A 21,274-nucleotide genomic window follows, 5' to 3' on the forward strand; every position below is an offset into this window, starting at 1 on the left:
CCAACTCAGCCTCCTCGCATCTCTTGAGAACTTTTGCTAAATTACCGAGGCATCGTTCAAAATCATCCCCACAAACAGAAAAATCGTCCATGAAGATCTCCAGAAAATCCTCAACCATATCTGAAAATATAGCTTGCATACAGCGCTGAAACGTTGTCGGGGCATTACAGAGTCCAAAAGGCATCCTCCTAAAGGCAAAAGTGCCATAGGGACAAGTAAATGTAGTCTTCTCCTGGTCCTCTGGTGCGATGGCAATTTGATTGTACCCCGAGTACCCATCCAAAAAGCAATAGAATGCTTTGTCGGCCAATCGATCCAACATTTGGTCGATGAAAGGTAGAGGAAAGTGGTCCTTCTTCGTAGCTTTATTGAGTTTTCGATAGTCCATGCATATCCTCCATCCGGTCACAGTGCGAGTGGGTAATAGCTCATTATCCTCATTCGTAACCACTGTCGTGCCTCATTTCTTCGGAACACATTGGACAGGGCTCACCCATGAGCTATTGGAGATAGGGTAGAACACTCCAGCATCAAGCCATTTCAGAATTTCTTTCATCACCACTTGCTTCATAACAGGGTTGAGTCTTCTTTGTGGTTCAATTGAATTGCCGTGGCAATCTTCTAGTAGAATTTTGTGCATGCAGATTGTGGGACTAATGCCTTTCAAATCGGCCATAGTCCAACCAATTGCTTTCTTATGCTGCATCAAAACACATAACAAACTTTGCTCTTGGTTAGCAGTAAGGTTAGCGGAAATAATCACCGGTAAAGTCTCATCGCTACCTAAATAAACATATTTAAGATGCCCTGGCAAAGTCTTAAGCTCTAGATTGGGTGCATGAAATAATGAAGGCTTAGGAGAAATGAATTCATCAAAATTCAGAGGTTCAAAATTCATACCTGATCTAACTTGTACTAAGCTAGATTGCTCCTCCAAAATTGGCAAGTCGTCGGACTCCACTAAGCTTTCATCATCCACCCAATATTCATTTTCTACTAGCTGAATGAAGTTGTTCTGGCAAAGATGTTCAGTCTCTTCTTCAATCACTGAGTTCAATTCAGAAATGCCTTGGCATTATTCAGTGTCATCAACATATTTGAGCGTTCTAAAAACATTGACAGTCACACACTGATCAACCACTCTCATGGTGAGTTCACCTTTTTCCCAGTCTATCAAGATACGTCCAATGGCTAGGAAAGGTCTTCCCAGAATGATTGGTGCCTTGGCATCAACTTCGCAGTCCAGAATTAAGAAGTCGACTGGAAACACAAACTTGTCCACCCTTACTATGACATCCTCGACTATCCCTTCAGGTTTAACATGGGATTTGTCGGCAAGTTGTAAAATAACTGAGGTGGGTCTTACATCTCCTATGCCAAGCTTCAAGAATATCGATTTCGGCATTAAGTTGACACTTGAACCAAGATCACATAAAGCCTTTCCAATGAAATTAGCTCCAATTGAACAAGGAATAATGAAGCTGCCCGGATCATTTCTCTTTGGCGGCAACTTACTCAATGAAGAACAAAATTTTGTTGCCGTGGCAACTGTCTCTACTTTCCTCTTCTTGGTACAGATGTCCTTCAGAAATTTGGCATACATCGGCATCTGTTCAACAGCTTCCAAGAGAGGTATATTGATATGGAGCTGATCAAGAATGTCTACGAACTTCTTGAACTGAACTTCATCATTGTGCTTCTTCAATCTTTGCGGGAAGGGTGGGGGAGGTCTAGCTTCCTTAGCTGCAGGAATAGAATTTTCTTTTGCCTTGGCATCATAATCTGGTACCTTGGCAAAATCCTCCTCCTTGTCCTTCTCAGAAACTCTATCATCTTGTAATTCAGCTTCAGTAGTGGGATTAGAATCATCTTGTTGTGGCCCACTATCCTTGACTTGTCGATTGATTTGTGTTCCACTCCTAAGAGTTAACACATTGCAATGTTCTTTTCCAGGCCCTTTAGTGACTTCAGTATCACTTGGAAAACATCCTTGCTGACGCTCTTGCAATGCCGTAGCAATCTGACCAACTTGACCTTCCAAAGCTCTCAGAGACGAGCTATGGCTTTGAAGTAAGGCGCCTTGACTATGAAGTAAATCTCCTTGATTCTTAATTGAAGTAGAATGGTCTTGCAGCATTGTCTTCGTAGTAGATATGAATTCTTGAATTGTAGCTTCTAAGGAACTTATGCTCGCTGAAGATGAAGCTCCTTTGTTAGCATTATGCCATGGCATAGCATTTTGGTAACCTTGAGGCTCATTGTGATTCTGCTGCCTAGTAGGTTGATTAGCATTGTGGGCTCCTTGATTTCCCCATGAAAAATTAGGATGCTGACGCCATCCATCATTATAAGTGTTTGAGTAAGGATTGTTGCTGCCTCAATTGTAATTACCAACAAAGTTGATGGACTCATGGTTGGTTGGGCATTCGCTCTCGTGATGATTGCCTTGGCATAACAGATATGCCAGACTAGTTGTTTTCACTTCCTTCACATCAGTGGAACATTGTAAGTTCTTCAACATATTAGTAATAGCAGAGAGTTGAGCGGACACCGAATCTTTGGCTTCTAACTCGAATGCTCCAGGTGCTCTCCTCCCACTCCCAAGTCTTGAGGAAGGAAATTGATAATCATTGTTAGCAATTCTGTCCAAGATAGCAAACGCCTCCGTAGGTGATATATCCAGCAATGTCCCATTTACCAAGGCATCCAGTAACATCCTCGTGGGTGCATTGACTCCATTATAGAACATGACTACTTGAGTCCAATCATGAAAACCATGATTTGAACACTTTCGAAGCAAACTCTTGTAACGATCCCAACACTCATACATGGATTCGTCGTCGCCCTGGCGAAAAGATGATATTTCATTCCTTAGCTGCGTATTCATATTCGGTGGGTTGTACCTCAATAAAAAACTCTTGCAAAGATCGGCCCATGATTCCATCGAACCGACTGGTACACCACTCAACCAAGCCCTTGCTCGGTCACGCAATGAATACGGAAAAAGCTTTAATTTCAGAAAATCCTCATGCACTCCTTCTTGGCGGAAAGAATCACAAACTTCCAGAAAATTGCGAATGTGCTGCTTGGCATCTTCAGTTGGCATACCCCCAAACTGCCCAATGGAATTCAACATGTTGAACATGACTGGTTTCAGCTCGAAATGTGCAGCTTGAATTTCGGGTGCCACAATCCCAGGATTCAGATCATCCAGCATCGGATTTAAATGATCTCAAATAAAACGAGGCCTGATAGCAGGTTCAACATTGTTTAATGCCGCGACATTCTGATTTCCGTCATCTTGACCAATGCCTTGGTTTCCAATCTGATACATATTTTCTTGAGCACGTCTTCTTCTTCTAAAGAGTCTTTCAATCTCAGGTTCTATTGGTTCCAAAGGCTCTTCAGAATTTCTTCTAGGCATACACTAAATAAACCTGAAAAATAAAACAAAAATATCAAGTAAACTATACAAAAATAAAAATGCAAAACAAAATAAAATGCTCTGACAAAACTAAATAACTTCAGGCTGCCAATCCCCGGCAACGGCGCCAAAAACTTGTTGCGTGTTGTGAGTACTATAAAATATACGCAAATAATGTGCAAGTATACACAATCGCTCAAGTAATATAATGATGAGTGAGTATCGTCTCCACAGGGATTGGGTGAAATCACAAAAGTCTAACCAAAGCAATGCAATATTCTATCCAAGTATAATTAGTCTTGATATATACAAATGCCACAGCAATGGATATGTATAAGCTGGTGGATGCAGATTGATGGTGTGATGGTGTAGCAATTGGAAATGCAGTGGCAATGATGGATGTTTAATATTGAGTATGGTGAAATGTTGAGGCAATGAGAAATGGTAAAAACAGTAAATAAAAAGATAAATAAAATAAGAAGAAAATAATCCTCACGTGACAAGCTTCCAATGAATTGAATGGTAAGGATTGGTCTAAGGTTGCTAAACTTATTTTTCAAGTATATTTAAGCTATCTTGTCTTTACTTACTCGACAGGGCTTTCCTAAGCTGTTCAAAAGAACCTAATAGAATAGGATGCCAAGGCATCTGCTCTCACTCAACGATGTTGGACAGCCTACCCTATTGATAAAGACACCCTTTTTAGTCGTTGAAATCCTAACCTAGTCTCTTCCGAGATCTAAGGGATTAAGTTATAATATTCCTAGGCCGGTTCAAAGCCCCTTGAAAATACCATAACCCATTGCTTATGAGGATATTATCTTGCGTTTCTTCCGAATACTTACAAGTATTTTTAGTTTAGGATTCTTCCGAATACCTAACCTTCATCTAAGAGATGGACATTTCCATGCCTCTTACAAGCCTAGATGGTGAAGCATTCATAAGCAAAGCAAATAAAGAACCACAATAAACTTAAATATACTATTGAAAATAAAGTTCAAACAACCATTCAACTAACCACCACCAAATAAGTTAGTTCATGGTGGGGTTCGAAATATCCAAACACAAAGTCATGAAAATTCGTTCCAACAACCCACAAAATAATATAAAGAAATAGCAGCAAAAAGGGAAGTGAGAAGAAGCCTTCGACGCGCCACCGAAGGTCTCCTCTCGGCCACCACGAACCACCTAGCTCGCTAGCTCCTTTCGGCCTAGCTTGCCACTCCTTGAAGCTTAATCAATGGAGGAATATTCCAAGGAAAAAGAAAGGAAAAAGAGAAAATAAAAATCTGATTTTTTCTGCTCTATGCGTGTGCTCACCGTCCTCTTTCTCTCTCTCCCATGAGGTGTCATATATAATAAATAAAATATCTAGGGGTAATGATGAGTTTGTTGGGTGCAAAATACCCCTCATACCCCTAGAATCATATTTTGTGCATGAACCTTATCCTCCAAGTGGCAGTGGTCCATTGGTAGCTCTGGCAGGCGGTTACAGCAGTCCTCCACGTGCAGGGACAACTGTCCAGTGCCAGCTGTCCTTATGCAGAAATATCTTTTTGTCTTTTTCTGCGCCATAAATGCCAAGGCATTTCAATCTGCTTTAGCAACGTGTGATGCCGCGGCATTACTTCCCAAAGAATCCTTTTTCTTGCTATTCCCTGCACACCATATACGAACTGCACCTTTCCCTCAAATAACACCATTAAGAAATAAAATAGCACAGCCACCACAAATGCAACTATATGCAACTACATGATCCTAAAATGACTAAAATGAGCTTTTAAACAAACAATAACTTAAGTGAAAAAGGCTTTAAAAGTAGCCTTTTTAGGAAGTTAACAGCGAGGAACTCGATGAAGCACCCATTCTTTTGGACTTCTGAACTTTCTGTTCTTTAAATCTTTTATTCTGAGCTATCTCTAGAGCTTTAGCTCGATTAACCACTTCTTGAAACGATGACAAATTCAAGGCTATCAACAACTCTCTTAGCCTAGGGCGCAAACCCTCCACAAACCATTCACACCCATTTTTCTCAGTCAGAATAAACTCAGCAGCAAAACGACTTAACTTATTAAACTCAAATTCGTATTCATACACTGTATAATTCCCTTGTTTTAAATTAAAAAATTCTTGTTTCATCTGCCTGATATATTGATCACCAATGTACTTACGCTTGAATTCTTCCAAGAAGAATAAACCTCAGAACAATGGAATCCATCCAACATAATCTTGACATCGTTAAATCAAAGATCCGCAGCAATCGGATCTTCCTCAGTTTCACCCTTAAACTCAGGTGCTCATAAACCTTTCAATTCCTTAGCTATATTCATTCGAGGAGCTGAGGGCGCGGAGGTTTGAAAACGCGACAAAACAACATTTAACGTCCCAAAAAATAACCCTCGATATCTCACTGGTACTTCTTGAGGTGCTCGCTCTTCACCATGCCTGGCCAGGGAAGGTGAATTGCTACTGTCCTCAGGTCTATTACTCCTCCTTTCACATCGAGGACTCTCACGATCAGACATCTAATACATAATAATATAACTTTATTAGAAAAAAACATACTCATGACTCTATCAGATCATAAACTTTCACTTTTTGTTGGCATGTACACCTTTTCAAAACACTTTTTACTTCAGTTTAAGCCTAGAATCAGCTAAACCTTATCTCTGATACCATTAAATGTAACACCCCCAACCCGTACCCGACCCGTATATGAGTCCAATATGTCACATTGATCAGTCAAAGCATATATTTTTATAAAAAATCATAGAAAATTTAAAACTTTTACTCTATAAAGTAATTCTTTTACATAAACATGTTTAAAACCTTATCAGACTCCATCAAAGCGTACATATATAATGACTTAGTTACATGCCAACATACTTAATTATATGACAATACATACTTTACAAAATATTTCTGATTTGAACTTTGCGCGGAGATATGCTGCTTTACGGATCTGAAGCTTGATCTTCTGACTTATCCACACTTACGTGTAAGACACTTACACGCTAAGTCATATACTTAGTGAGATATGTAAATACATAAAGTAAACTAACAAATGCATGAACATCTTATGTAATACACATTATACTTATATACCTATTGAACTCATCAGTAACATGTTTATCCTTACTTATTTCCTTGTCATTAATTCAATTCCATCATATGAGCATATATTGAACATAAACGTAGAATATAATTTCAAAACACAAAAATACGTGAATAATTACTATGATCATATCATACATAACCATATAACATATCATATCACCATTACACATATGCACTTGTTACCATTATTATCATATGATCCTAACTTATCACTTATACATATCACATAAACCATTTCACGAGAAACACACATATCGTTATATCAAATTATGTTTTCTTTTCAAAGCCCATACACACTATTGATAACTTAAGGTATGTGAGTACATAGAGGTTGTACACAATGCTATCACCACAGCTCGTATAAATCACACTAGGGGCGCATAGAATTTGTCCCGTAGGACCACTGTGTCCCAAAGGACCACTCCTTAAGAACCATATACATAATATAATGGACCAAATAAGTGTACCGAAGTACCATATATACGTTCCACATAATTACATATATGTCTCGAATGACCACGTAGAACCCTCGACTCTTGGCATGCCAACTATACCTATAGCTCTCATAACACATGACATGAACATTATTTTTTTATATCTTTTCACATATTCACGTAGGCACATAGTTCAATTTCACATAGCATATTTCCAGGTAATTCACATTCACTTATCACATAGATTTTCACTTTTACTTGTATTCTTTTTCACATAGTTCATAGTCATGATTCTTATCTCAAAACACATGTTCGCATATACATGTTTTCATACAATCCCTTCATTCAATTATAACATCTAATCTATCTTATTATACTAACATGTATTCATATCATTCATTTCACATACATAACATATCATATAATATTCTAATAGAAACACATATGAGTTATATTACTTTCACATATATTTTATCATATATCTCATGATCACATGACCTATTATCATAAATACATGCATTTACATAGTTCACACATAAAGATGCATTCAACAATTAGACATATGCATTTACTCATATACCATACATCTAACACCATATCACTACATTTGTATGCTTTACTACTTATATCATATAATATCAGAATTAGACTCATTGCAAGTCTTAATTCCTTAACATGGCGTATACTTACTATCATGTACTCACCTGGTCTCAATGAACACTCTTGAGCTCTTGTTTTCTTTACGTATCTTACTCTGCCGACCTATCCGAACTTTACTTTCGATCGATGTCTACACAATCATATATTTATACTATCATTATCCCATTGATATACTATAATCTATAATTTCTTAGACTGAAAGAAAGATTTATTCCATTTCCCATTGAAGTGCATCGGTACATTCTACAGTGTATCGATGCATTTTTTAACATGTGCATCGATGCACTATCCATGCATTGGTACACAAATCACCTTCGATGTTCTAATCTTAAGGGGGTGCATCGATGCACTCCTTATGCATCGATGCATTAATTGCATTCGATATTCATTTATTTGAGAGTGCATCGATACACATTGAAGATGCATCGATGCACACAACCAAGAAATTACATTTTGAGCCCGAAAATTCTTACTTTGTCTTCAAATTCTACTTATAAACCCCTTCTTATACCATAAAACTTATCTATACATATGTAAACCTTCTTATAATATTATAACACTTCATTATCCCTCATAATTCACCATAATTCTTGAATCAAAGAATTTCATCAAATTTTCCATGTGTTCTTAGTTCAATTCTATCACCTCTAACTTCTTAATTAACCCTTTGACAAGTCAAAGACAAGTCAAATCCATCCTTAGAACTTCAAAAACCTTTCTATAACAAAAGTTTATTTCTAAACTCTTAATAGAAATTCCTTTATATTTCTCTCTTCTTGGTGTTTTAAGCTTATATAATCTTTACTTAAGCTTATATAACACCCAAATAATCAAAACCTACTTAATATTCAAGAAATCAACAACTAAAATCAAACTTACCCTTAACAATGGAAGCCAACGTAAAGAAGGAAGAATAAGAAATAAGTTTTCCAGAAAACTCTCCCCATCCCCACGTGTTCTCTTCCTAAATAAGGGAGATAAAAATATCCTCCAAGCCAAATTACCATAATAACCTTATAATCCTTTCGTATTTACTCTTTATATAATATTGAAATATTCTTATAAAAATCCTTAAAATTTTTAATTTCCTAAATTGATCCTCAAATTTCAAAAATTCTCATTTTAGTCACTAACCCGAATTTCAGGATGTTACAAATTCTAATCTAAATTTGAATTATGTGGAGGTATTGACTTGAATAAGGGTCCATTGAGAGAAGACCCGGCTAAGGGACTATTGGGACCATAAACGATTCAAGGTGTAATGTTAGATTCATGTCATCTCAGGTGAAGAATAGATGTTCGATGAAATGCTTGTGAGAAAAAAATGGGGTTAGAAATACAGAGTTGACAAATACTACTAAGATGAACTAAGTATCATTGTTGAAATTTACCAACAAAGATGAAATTATTTTGTATAAATGACATATAATAATTTCTTCATTTAATCCTTGTGGTTAAAGATTTTTTAACAGATGATCAAATATAATGAAATCTCAAACAACACATTCACCTCTAAATCTCTTTCGTAACTCGAAAGGCATCATGATATGGTCAAGTAGCTGCTCCAAATATACTACCCTATCATGATGTCTTTCGAATTGCGTGCATGCAAAATTATCTTCTAAAGCTATAATTCAATACAATTCAACTGTAAATTTTCCAAAACATGTAAAAAATCCAATTCGTTCACAATATATCAGTCATGTAATCAACATGAACTTATTAAAAAGAATCCGAGCTCATGTCAGATCAATACAATTCCAGTAAACTAGTACCAATAGTCTCTTTGATTGACCCTGGCAATTTGACTATGTCGATACTCACAACCAATTCCCTAATTTAAAGAAAAACCAAACAAGAATATAAAAAAAATAGCCTATGACCCTATTTCACTTCTATTATAACAGACTGAATATCTTTCATAAGGAGTACGATTAAGAAAAAGAAAGAAAATTAGATGATTTTGGTTCAAAACTAACACTGAATATCTAGATCATTGATATGCAGTTCCAAAAACAAAAATTTCAACAAAAAACACACAATGCGAGTTGAAAATGGGAAAGTGCGAAAGAGGAAAAGCTTACTTCCGGATAGTCCAAAAGATAAAATAAAGAGAAAATAACCTCAGTGACCGAAAATGCCTTATAATATACGATTTTAACCAACTTTTTTGGATTTACAAAAATGACCAACAAATTCGCAATGCGATCTCAAATTCGCAACGCAAACTCCAATTTCGCAACCCAGTTTCCAAATTCGCAACGTGAATATATCGCATTGCGATTTTTCAAAATCGCAACGCGAATTTGTAAATCGCAACATATAAGTCAAATTCGCAACACATAAGTCAAATTCGCAACACAGAAGTCAAAGCGCGTTTATTTTCGCAATATTAATTTCGTAACACACATGTAAACAATATTATCGCAAATCATAACCTAAAACCCTAAATCATAACTCAATCACATCTCAATCTCTCACTCTCTATGGCGACATCCGTCCCCATCTTCGACGTAATCCGTCCCCATCTCTAACAAAATCCGTCTATCACCATCTCTCATAGCAACCCTCACAACCATTCACGGTCATAAATGGAAAATCTACCACCTCGTGTATTGACCAATATCAAAATCATTACACGCAGGGTCTGTTTCTTCTTCTGAAACATAATCAAAATCCGAGTATTGACCAAGATCAAAGTCCGGGTATTGACCAAGATCAAATTTTGAATACTGACTAGTACTCACAATTTTTTCTGTTGGCTCATAATCGTCTAACTGGTCAATACGAAAACCGGAATTTGGTGCTGAAAGTTGATTGGGATTTGGGTTAGGGAAAGGTTGTGGGTTTTGAGATTGTGTTTGATATTGTGTTTGGTATTAGAAATGTGGTGAAACAAAATTTTCTTGGTGATGAAATTGTGGTGGAACCATTAAATTTTGAGGTTGATAACAACGTTGTACATTGTGAGCACCATAAACTGGGGTTGAAGAACTTAGTTGATTACTACCCGCTACTGACCCAACTTCACTACTTCTAGGTTCAACAACATACAATGTAACATCATCTTCTTGCGAAACACTAATGTAAGAAATGAATCGTTCAACATCTTCATTGTCGGTTAACAAATAAACTTTACCTTTTCTCTGATAAGATAGCCTAAATCCACTTAGAGGCTCTAAATTCAATTTCTTTGCAACACGTAACATTAGAGTTTCATAAGTTAACTTTTTTAATGTCAATTTTAGTTGAAGACTCATGGGTAAAGGCACATATTGTAAAACACCATGAACATTCTCCCATGACCCTCCAAAACACAAATCTATCCAAACATGATCAATATTAGATGATTTCATTGTACAAATTGTAAATTAATTTACTAAACAAACGAGCTATAAACTAGATATCATCACTAACTTAGAGAAAAACATACCTTTATTAAGTTGATAGTTGATAATTTGGGAGAGAAATCATTGAAAAATTATATAAAAATAAAATTATGTAAAAACAATTAGAGATGGGGAAGGATGTCGTTGGATATAGGAACATATGTCGCCGGAGAGAGTGATAGATGGAGAGAGTGATAGATGTAGATAGAATGAGTTACGATTTAGGGATTTAGGTTATGAGTTACTACTGCTGCGTAGTTATATACCCAAAAGATTTGTGTTGTGAAACTAAAACCTGTTGCGAAATTAAATTCGTGTTGCGAATTCAAAAATCGAGTTGCGAATTTGAAATTCAGTTGCAAATTTGAAATTCAGTTGTGAATTTGAAATTCAGTGTTGCGAATTTGGCAAACGCATTGCGAATTTGACTTCTTTGTTTCGATTTTCAAAATTGGAGCTCGCGTTGCCGATTTGTTGGTCATTTTTGCAAATCCAAAAAAAGTTTGTTAAAATCGTATATTATAAGGCATTTTCGGTCACTGAGGTTATTTTCTCTAAAATAAATACCTTCTTGCAAGTGAGGGGAGGCTAAGAAATAAACGCAATCGGTGTTGCGTTCCATCAATTCTTCCTCCATTTTTTCTTTGTAAATAAAAAGCTGAAAGACAAAGCACTGCTTGGGTTTACAATTTTACATGATAGAAAATTGAAGAACAAAACCAAACAAGAGTGCATGTGAGCGAAAGAGACTGAGAGGTGAATGCGCTGTTTGAGATTTCATTATATTTGATCATCTGTTGGAAAATCTTTAACCATAAGGATTAAACAAATAAATTATTATATGCCATTTATACAAAATAATTCCAGCTTTGTTGGTGACTTTCAACAATGATACTTAGTTCATCTTAGTAGTATTTGTTAACTCATCATTTCTAACCCCATTTTTTCTCACAAGTATTTCATCGAACATCTATGCTTCACCTGAGATGACCTGTACCTAACATTACACCTTGAATCGTAAATGGTCCCGATAGTCTCTTGGTCTGGTATTCTCTCAATAGACCCTTATTCAAGTCAACACCTCCACATAATTCGAAGTTAGATTAGAATTTCCCATGCATCCCCGACTGAAAAGTTACGTTAGAAATGACAAAAGAGAAGCGAAAAAGGAAATTCGAGATCGAAAAGAAATTTGGGGTTTAGAATGAAATTGAGGATTGCGTTGCAAGTTTTAAAAGTTGGGGAATCTAAATGCAAGCGCGTGAAAAGTTCAGTGACCATATTGCAAATGTACTAACGACAATGTAACGGCGTCAAACGGCCGGTTATGTCGGGGACCATATTACAAATGGACTAAATGTTTGGGGACTGTATTGCAAATGAACTAAATATTAGGGGACTGTATTGCAAGTTTTAAAAATTGGAGAACCTAAATGAAAGCTTTAGAAAAGTTTAGTTACCATTACTATACTTTACCCAAAATTTTACAGTGAAGCAGAAGCGAGAAACAGATAGACTTTGGTCTGTCTTGCTACATTATCAACGTCGCTCTAATTTCTTTATTTACTATATCCACACTTGACTTTTTATTATTTCTATTTTATTTATTTTAAAATATTTTTAGATTAAAGTAATGATAACAAATATTATATTTCTTATTTTATGATTTAGGGATCTCTCTGTATCCTAAACGAGCGTTAGTAGAAACTTTTTTTTATTTTTATAATCATTTATATATGTGAGATTTACTCATAAATCATACACATAATATATTAGAAAATAAGTATTAAAAAAATAAAAATAAAAGAAGAGCCATGAACGACATCAGTGAAGAGATTCACGTGGGGACCCACGCCTTTCAAATATGGCAAAATTCCTAACGAAATTATATCGTAGCTGTCAAAAGTTCTGAAATTGCAGTTGTAATGCAAGAAGCAAATCACGCATGTCCTAATATAAGCTCTAAACCCAACTTCATACTCGATGTTTAATCCAATATTTAATTTTAAGATCTAAGATCAATTTGAGATAAATATTCAATTACTTAAATTTAACCAATTAAACTTAGATACTATTTTAAAATTTTAATTTTGGTTTTTATATCTGATTAACTTGATCTTGTGTTTAAGTATTAGCTGTAATCAAAATCATTCGAGTTCATGATGTAATGATTCAACTATACATATATAAACCAATTGTCGTCAATGACGGTTTATCCCATCCATTTCATATATAATCACCAACACCCTCTTTTTACCTATCTATGATCACCAACGCTTGTCCATTGTTCATATATATGAAAACATATTAAAACAACGATAAGATAATATAATATTATTAAATCATCACATATGATACCTTTGAAAATATATTCTAAAAATATTTTTTAAATATAGTAAATATATGATTTTCAATATAAAATAATATTTTAAATTATTTTTTAGTAAAATAAAATATTTCATTAAAAAACAAGAAAGCACACAGCACACGTGCTGAAAAACTAGTTAAAAATAAATATAAAAGATTATATTTTTAATATACTTACAATATATCAATTTATATATTATCGATACATCAAATATCATTAATTAGAGCAAGGGTATTTGACTAGGTGGTCAAGCTGCTCATCTCTATTCCCTATTTTCTTAAGTCATGAATTCTAAACCCACTAGGAGCACTTTACTTCCTTCTCATCCCCACTAGGTAAAATTAGAATTAGATTTAGAATACAAAAAATAATAATCAATGGCCCCCTCGATGCTATACAAGGGAGAGAACATTCGGTTTAAATGAAACCGACTCGAAGATCATATTGGACCGGTTCGAATAATGTTAAAACCGAACTAGCTCATTAATATCAAAACGAAGTGCTTAGATGCGCAAATAAGTCAATTATGTCATATAATGCCTGCTCGGGAACCATGGCCCCGCAGCACTGTATGATGAAACAGCACTTAAGAAAGCATTTTTACAACTCCCAAATCACCTTACAACAAGATCACTAAAAAGATGAATCCCACATTAAAGTTCCTATAGGTGTTTAACTAAATTTAACTACTTCTAATTCTCATAAATCCGATAGCGGAAGCTTGGATCGGGGGCACTTACTCGTTGCCTTGCATGGAAGGAATGATCATATGTTGTCCTGGTGCCTGCAAGATTAAACCAAATCACTGAAATGGGATTGTTAATTTACACTGCAGCAGATAACCCATTACCGAAAACAAAATTACAAACAAGAGTTTTTTTAGGTACATACTACTAAAAATAGGCCAGATTGGTTTTGAGAGGGAAGGAAAAACAACCCTTCTTTTACAGCTACAATTTCCAATAGTTTTTACTAAAAGATCCCAATTTTTCACCCAGTGTGTATATATAACGCTTTGGTCTACAACAACTTCATTGCCATTACAATGCGGCTAGACAGGGTACTACAATGCCAAATAGAGCAGGGGGAAGCAATAGCCTGACCTACTCTCCAAAGCGGGTAAACAGAGTTGAAGCTGCTAGATGATATTTTGTTTTCCCAAATCACAATCGAGAAGCAGAAAAAGTGAAGGGCAAGGGCGGAGAAGATTGATAGCTTTGCAAAAGGCTTCCTAGTCCGACAAATCTAATTTTCAGATTCGGGTGTGTGTGTTGCCATATGTAATTTTGGTTTCCCCCCCCCCCCCCAAGTTTTTCTGTATATTTGGATATGCTTTGGACAGCAATACATAATAAACATGAAAAAAGTGATTCCAGATGGAACTCCCTGGAATCAAAGGGTCAGAAAATTGAGCATTCATATAACATGCAATCTACAATGCATGATTAAATGACAGGAAAATTGAAATAATCGTAGGCGCAAAATCATGCATGTAAATAGTTATCCAATCATTCAATTTTAATACAAAATATAAATATCGTAATCCTATCATTCATCAGTTAATCATTTCATATTCAAGAATTCTATCTTCAACAGAGAAAAAAAGTTTCCTACCGTAAGCATGATGCTTATGTGGAATGCTTTTACCTAATTCAATCCCCTATTTATCAAAAGATTAATGTAGGTGTAGGATTGATGAATTTTGTCAAAAAACCTGAAATGGCAAAGCTTTCGGTAAAAACAGAACTTGGTGCAGTTGTTGAAATTGAATCATTTTTACACTTTGTAGAATAGGAAACCAGGGGACTAGGAGAGAACTCACAAAAGAAAAGTTTGATTCCGTAGTTACTTTGCTCAAAATAATCGGTTAAAGCAAGAGATAACCTAGACCCCCCATGATATTTTTATTCCTCAAACTAGTGAAATTGTTAGAAAAAGCAATTGCATGGCACTAAGGTAACCAAAATGAAATTAAGTACTGGAAGCACAGGACTACAAAAATAAACTCTACTAGTACAATCTAATGCTAATCAAGCCTAATACGTGGAAACGTTCAACATGAAGTTAACGGACAGGAAAACATTAATCAACAACGTATTCATAAGGGAATATATATATATATATATCCAGCAAATGAAAACCTATGCATGAAAAAAACCCAAATGAGAGAGAGAGAGACACACACATACACACACACAGAGAGAGAGAGAGAGAGAGAGAGAGAGAGAGAGAGAGAGAGAGAGAATTACTTGGGAATCAGTATAGTTCAATGTTCCCTGGATTGAAAACTGCAGGATTTATATGCCAACCAGGAAAAAGAATATAGTAATCAGTTGCAGAGATTATGGGAAAAAATTGCCAGATATATAATTTTTTAGCACAGAAATAAGAATCTATATAATTCCGACTCCTCTCTTTTCTTAAAATACTGATGTACAACATATGTATTGTCATATATCTGGAAATTTGTATTAGGGTAGGACTATCCAAGGGTCCACCATATGCATGGAACAACTTGGAAAAAAAATGTTACTTTGTTGGACCATACTTGTATCACTCATACTCAAGTCAAAGTAACTTAAGCAGGAACATAAACCAATAACATGGTTTCACCTGTGGATTTTGGGCAGCCAGAACTCCCCCTGCATCTCTTTTAAAAGATCCGTCACCACCGAGGGCGGATCCCTTGGTGTCACCCTGTTAGTTAGAAAGTTTGCATTAATGTTGCCACTGGCATCAGAGACACTATCCGGGCAAGCTACAAGAAAATATATTAATGGTGAACGAGAGAGCATAACTACCTCCAACTGTGCATCATATTCATCATCGATATACCAGTTCCGAGAAAAAGGAAAAAAAGAAAGAACTAGTCAGATCAAATAATAAAGATGAAAATGTCAGGGAATCGAACAACAAATTTTGGACTTCAAACAATTGAAACCTAGGCCTAGTTTAACATTTTCTTTTACAAGAAGCTTGATTTAAAAAAATGGGTTGAAAAATGTGGTTTAAAAGTTTTCATTGAAGGGTTTTACAATGCCGTGAAATAGTGTTGTGAGAAATCAAAATTTCAAGAAAAAGCATGTTTGAAATAATAATAATTTAGAAAAGTGAGGATCAGAAGGTCCAAAGCCATCTTCCTAATCACAAGCTCCAATTCCTTAGCTTTTCTATTTGGTTTGTCAAAACTATTTTTTAACCACAAAAGTCAATTTTTTCCCATTCAGCATTGCAGTTGCAGTGAAATGCAGCTTTTAAGGTAAATTGACCCTAATATAGATTTACTTGTATGATATGCAAGACAGTGACAACAAACAAAAAGGGTTTGAACTCCATTCAATCTTCTAACAGCCTAACAGGTTCCATACTATGATAAATTGACAAACTAGATGTAGCCAAAGTGAAACAGGCAAGCAAATAGGTCAAAAGTTCAAAACTGGGCCTAAATGAATCGAAAAGTTGGATGAAGCAGTAAGTGAAGTAAATAAACAAATAGGTCAAAACTTAAAGCCCTGCATACCTCCCTGTATCTGGCAAGGTATATTTTAAGTGGATCGATATAGTCTTCGAATCCTAATGTCGCCATTGCCGAACACAGATCATCTCCATTAATTGTTTTCCTCTTCTCTTTCTGACATTTATCGCTAGCCCTATAAAACAAACAGCCCAAACAATTGATACAAATTCTAACCAATCAATCATATGATTAATACACAAAAGCCTAAATTTCCACAAGCATCAATTCAAAATCTGAACAAAATAAAATTGATGCGAAAAATATCAACAAGAAATCAATGATATATTTCACACCAATCAAAAAATTTATAGTTCACAACAAAAATGGGAAAAATGCTTGTTCACATCCATCAAAACTAAAAACTTAACTGGACCAAAAAACATCAAAAGTCGGAATTAAAAACACAAGGACCCTTCTTTCTTATATAAACTAAAACAAAATCCCTTGAAAACAAACTTTTTACAATCCAAAAGTAAGAAAGGGAAACAAACATCCATTTACCAGAAACCATGAAATCAACATATCAGATACAGAAGCCAACATCTCCAATGTAATGAATCACAATTCACAATTTACAATTCATATAAAACATAATTATGTTTCTCAATATTATTAAGAAGTAAAGAAACAAACACCAACATAAAACACCGTTTAACAAAGAATCTCTAGCCCACATACAGAAAAGGCTCATGATACATCATAAGGTTGTCAGTGAGAAGTTAGATTTCAAATTTTACATTCATGATTATTTCTCAAATTCATTGGTTTGTTGGATATCTATTTAGTGGTGAATTTGAAATGCATATAGATCTTTATGAATTTGAAATTCCTGTTTTGTATTACACCTTTCAAATATACACAAGCTTAGTGATCATAAATTTATGAGGTATGTATTACATTCTCACAATTTATATCAAAAACGAGATTTAAATCCAAAATTTTCAAATTCATGTTTCCAAACATACTATAATGTTATAATCCAAAATCCTATGACCCTACTAACTCCAATCAACTAATTCCCAGCTTAAGCATTTTCCTAAAAAAGCACCAAATGTTGCAACATAAAACACATAGTCTACTTTCTCATACACACTAAACTATGTTATTCTGACTTCATTTTTAAGATTTAAATCCAATTTTCAAATTCATGTTTCCAAACATACTATAATGTTATAATCCAAAATCCTATGACCCTACTAACTCCAATCAACTAATTCCCAGCTTAAGCATTTTCCTAAAAAAGCACCAAATGTTGCAACATAAAACACATAGTCTACTTTCTCATACACACTAAACTATGTTATTCTGACTTCATTTTTATATAAGTACCATGTCCGAAGTATGATATTTTAACATGGGCATGCAACTACGATCTTCCAAAGACCCTCCAAATACATGAACATACAGTCATACACATATTAGTGTTCGACACCACCAAAGACACTCCACCAAAGTCATACACATATTGTTTTAACTGAACATACAGTCATACACATATTAGTGTTCGACACTCCACCAAGCCTGAGTAACATAGATTCTAAACACCACATTTGAAACAAAACTCTCTATTCTCAAAGTGACATCCTCACAATTTCAAAACCATCAAATTCAAAGTTAACAAATATTAAAGAAATACAAAAAAGTTCCCAAAATATTCAATAACTGAACATACTCGCTAGTGATGAAGCTGATAAACTCAGAAACACATTCTTGAACAGTATCTTTAGCATCCTTGGCAATTTTCCCATTAGAAGGCAATGCCTTCTTCATGATTCTACTTATATTAGCAATTGGGAGGAAACGGTCTTGTTCCCTCACATTTGACTGAGGACTGCTTTGCTCTCCTCCACTCTCATGGCTCCTTCCTGGTGGGCTCGCAGGCCCCCCTGCCATACCATCCGCCATGTGCCCAGAAAACCTAGATCACAACTAAAACAGAACATGGAAAAACAAGAACCAGTACTTTTAAATACCCAGATGCATATATGCTTACATAAACATCCCAAATGCATATATTCAACCCATAATTACATACAAATACAAACAAGCCGCATACAAAATCCTCAAATTCAAACGAAACCAAAACTTAAATCATTAAAAAAAAAAGAGATAACCAGATACATACATGCTTCAGTAAACATCCCCAAAAGCATAAATTCATCCATACATCTACAAATACGAATACTGCCATACACAGAAAATCTAAAATTCAACAAAAACCAGATGCCTAAGTACATGATTACATACAGATCCCTATGAACAAACACATACCTAAATACATACAAGTTTTCATGCAAGAGTAGAAAGAGAAAGAACCTGAAGGGAAAGCAAATACTAAATATAGAAGAGCACAAAAATGGATATTTTTTCTTCCTTTTTGTATTTGGCGCGAGAGGATGCGATTGGTTAGAAGTATTTGTTTTTATTGGATGAATCAAAGAGAGATCCGACGATGGAGAAGAAATGATGGATACGAAAAACAAAAGAAGATTTGAGGGTTTTTTTTTTCGTTGAAGGAAGTTCGTGTTTACAACATCTGTATTCTAATTAAAGAAACATTTTAAATATTTACCGAATTATTAAAATTATTTAGCTTTAATTACCTATTTAATATCGAAACTAACAGTTAAATATAATAAATCTTTTTAAATATTTGATTATCGATTTCTCAAAACTTATCATCAAATCTAACAATTTTTGACATTTTTCATATATTCTTCAATTTTTCCTATACTGCAAAAAAAAATATTAAAAAAAGTAATTTTTTGTCATTTTAAACTTATCTACTGAGTACTTAAAACGACGACGTTCGCCGCTCATAATGTGGGTGAAGAAAAAATCCCTATGACATGAAGGAGAAATCGGAAACTAGAGGAGATTTCACGCATCAACCATTTATACGGTTTCTCGTTTCAAAAACAAAGTTCCGATTTCGTTTCAAGTCTTTTCTACTCCTCGATCAAAGCATAAAAATGTCCATTTTTAAGAAACAATATATTAAAAAAAAACGATTTTTTCCCAAATTCTCATGTGGTTCCCTGGGAAGTGTATGGACATTGAGCTGATTTTCTCAGGTGTAATTTTGGAATAGCATTTGATATCGACGGAATTATTCTTCATGGCCGTGTTCCCATTGGAGGTTCTCCACAAGCTTGGAGAAAATTGTACGGAGATTCCGGTACTATTAAGTGTTTTCTACTTATACCTTTTCAATATCATGAACTTTGTGTGGTTGCATTGAAATGCAAAGAATATAATGAAAATAAATGTTGTTAATCAGTTTTATTTTTTATTACTTCTACAGGTGAATTGAGTGCTCCATACTTGCTCTTGACTAATGGTGAGTCACTCTGAAGTGAGCCTACTTTTATCACTATTGATAGAAACCCAACGATTTATATTGAAGACGGTATTTGTTTAGCTTTTATTTGAAGATATTATGTTTAAGTTACATATAATTATGGTTTGGTGTATTTGTTGTTTAAGACTATGAACTTAGTTGGCATTGTTTGGATCCAATTGCAGAAGCCAAAATCTACACAACAATTTTGTTGTACGAGTGTTATACTATGTCGTTGGTGAACTTAGATGGATATTTGATTTGAATAGGAGGAGATGTCCCCAGAAACTAAGAGAACGAAGGAGTTAAGTGAACTTTTGGGAGTAAATGTTATGTCTTCTCAGGTAAAGCTTTAGCATGTCTATATGAATGTAGAGTTTTCCATCTTTGATGTTCGTATGTTTGACAATTGGATTGTTGCCATTTTCTTATGATTTAGGTGTTATGGAATGAGAGAAACAGAGAAAGATACGAGAAGAGAATGAGAGAATTTAGAGAAGAAAATAGTCATTCATTCATTGCATGAGGAAGAAAATGCCTCAAGTCAGGTCTTATTTAGTTACAATGGTTGTACGGTAATTCTAATAATGCCAGGTGGTTGTCCTTATTAATAGATTCGAACAACTCTACTTATCCCTTCCTTTCTTCTGCAGGTATTGGCCTTTTGACTCGAACTGCTCCAACTCTTCCTGGATCCATTCAGCCTGCTCCAACTCATCCGGTAAGTTAATCATATGCCCTTCACGTGCTTCAATTCCCAATTTACATTTTTCAATCCCTAACCCTTGCGCATCCATTCCCAATTTCTCCCCTCGCTCGTCCATTCCCAAATCCTCCTCTCCTTGCCGTTCTTATTCTTCTCCGACCATAACAATACCCGCCCCACGAGATGATCCTTGTCCCCAAGGATCAAAATCTGAGAATTGTGCTAGAAGTACAATATAATTTACCACCGTAATGTTTTCCAATTCTAATTTCATCCACGGTATCTGATTGTGCTCTTGCTCCCTACGTTTGTCGATCCT

The 21,274-nt window shown here is 35.1% G+C and overlaps 1 protein-coding gene across 2 annotated transcripts; it reads right to left on the reverse strand.

Moving 5' to 3' along the window:
- Nucleotides 1-13,908: 13,908 nt before the first annotated feature.
- On the reverse strand, nucleotides 13,909-19,419 carry LOC120157798 (nuclear transcription factor Y subunit B-1-like). Of its 2 annotated transcripts, none has more exons than XM_039168819.1 (7): nucleotides 19,226-19,419; nucleotides 18,582-18,838; nucleotides 16,913-17,042; nucleotides 16,194-16,199; nucleotides 16,006-16,089; nucleotides 15,642-15,680; nucleotides 13,909-14,176 (listed from the first exon to the last, which is right to left on the reverse strand). In XM_039168819.1, the coding sequence occupies exons 2-7, from the start codon at nucleotides 18,812-18,814 to the stop codon at nucleotides 14,129-14,131; spliced, it is 540 nt and encodes a 179-aa protein (XP_039024750.1). In that variant the 5' UTR covers nucleotides 18,815-18,838; nucleotides 19,226-19,419; the 3' UTR covers nucleotides 13,909-14,128. The 2 variants fall into 2 exon arrangements, with proteins under 2 accessions (XP_039024750.1, XP_039024751.1); XM_039168820.1 differs by lacking the exon at nucleotides 19,226-19,419 and adding an exon at nucleotides 19,181-19,202.
- Between the last annotated feature and the right edge of the window lie 1,855 nt (nucleotides 19,420-21,274).

The sequence above is a fragment of the Hibiscus syriacus genome, unplaced genomic scaffold (assembly GCF_006381635.1).
Source record: "Hibiscus syriacus cultivar Baekdansim isolate YM2019G1 unplaced genomic scaffold, ASM638163v2 tig00111276_pilon, whole genome shotgun sequence".
In the NCBI taxonomy this organism is placed as follows: Eukaryota; Viridiplantae; Streptophyta; class Magnoliopsida; order Malvales; family Malvaceae; genus Hibiscus; species Hibiscus syriacus.

Coding starts and splice junctions, on each gene's coding strand:
- LOC120157798 (XM_039168819.1), bottom strand. CDS start 18,814: ATGGCGGATGGTATGGCAGGGGGGCCTGCGAGCCCACCAGGAAGGAGC. Junction 17,043..18,581: donor ATCAGCTTCATCACTAGCGA/GTATGTTCAGTT, acceptor TTTGTTTTATAG/GGCTAGCGATAAATGTCAGA. Junction 15,681..16,005: donor TGGCTGCCCAAAATCCACAG/GTGAAACCATGT, acceptor TAAATCCTGCAG/TTTTCAATCCAGGGAACATT.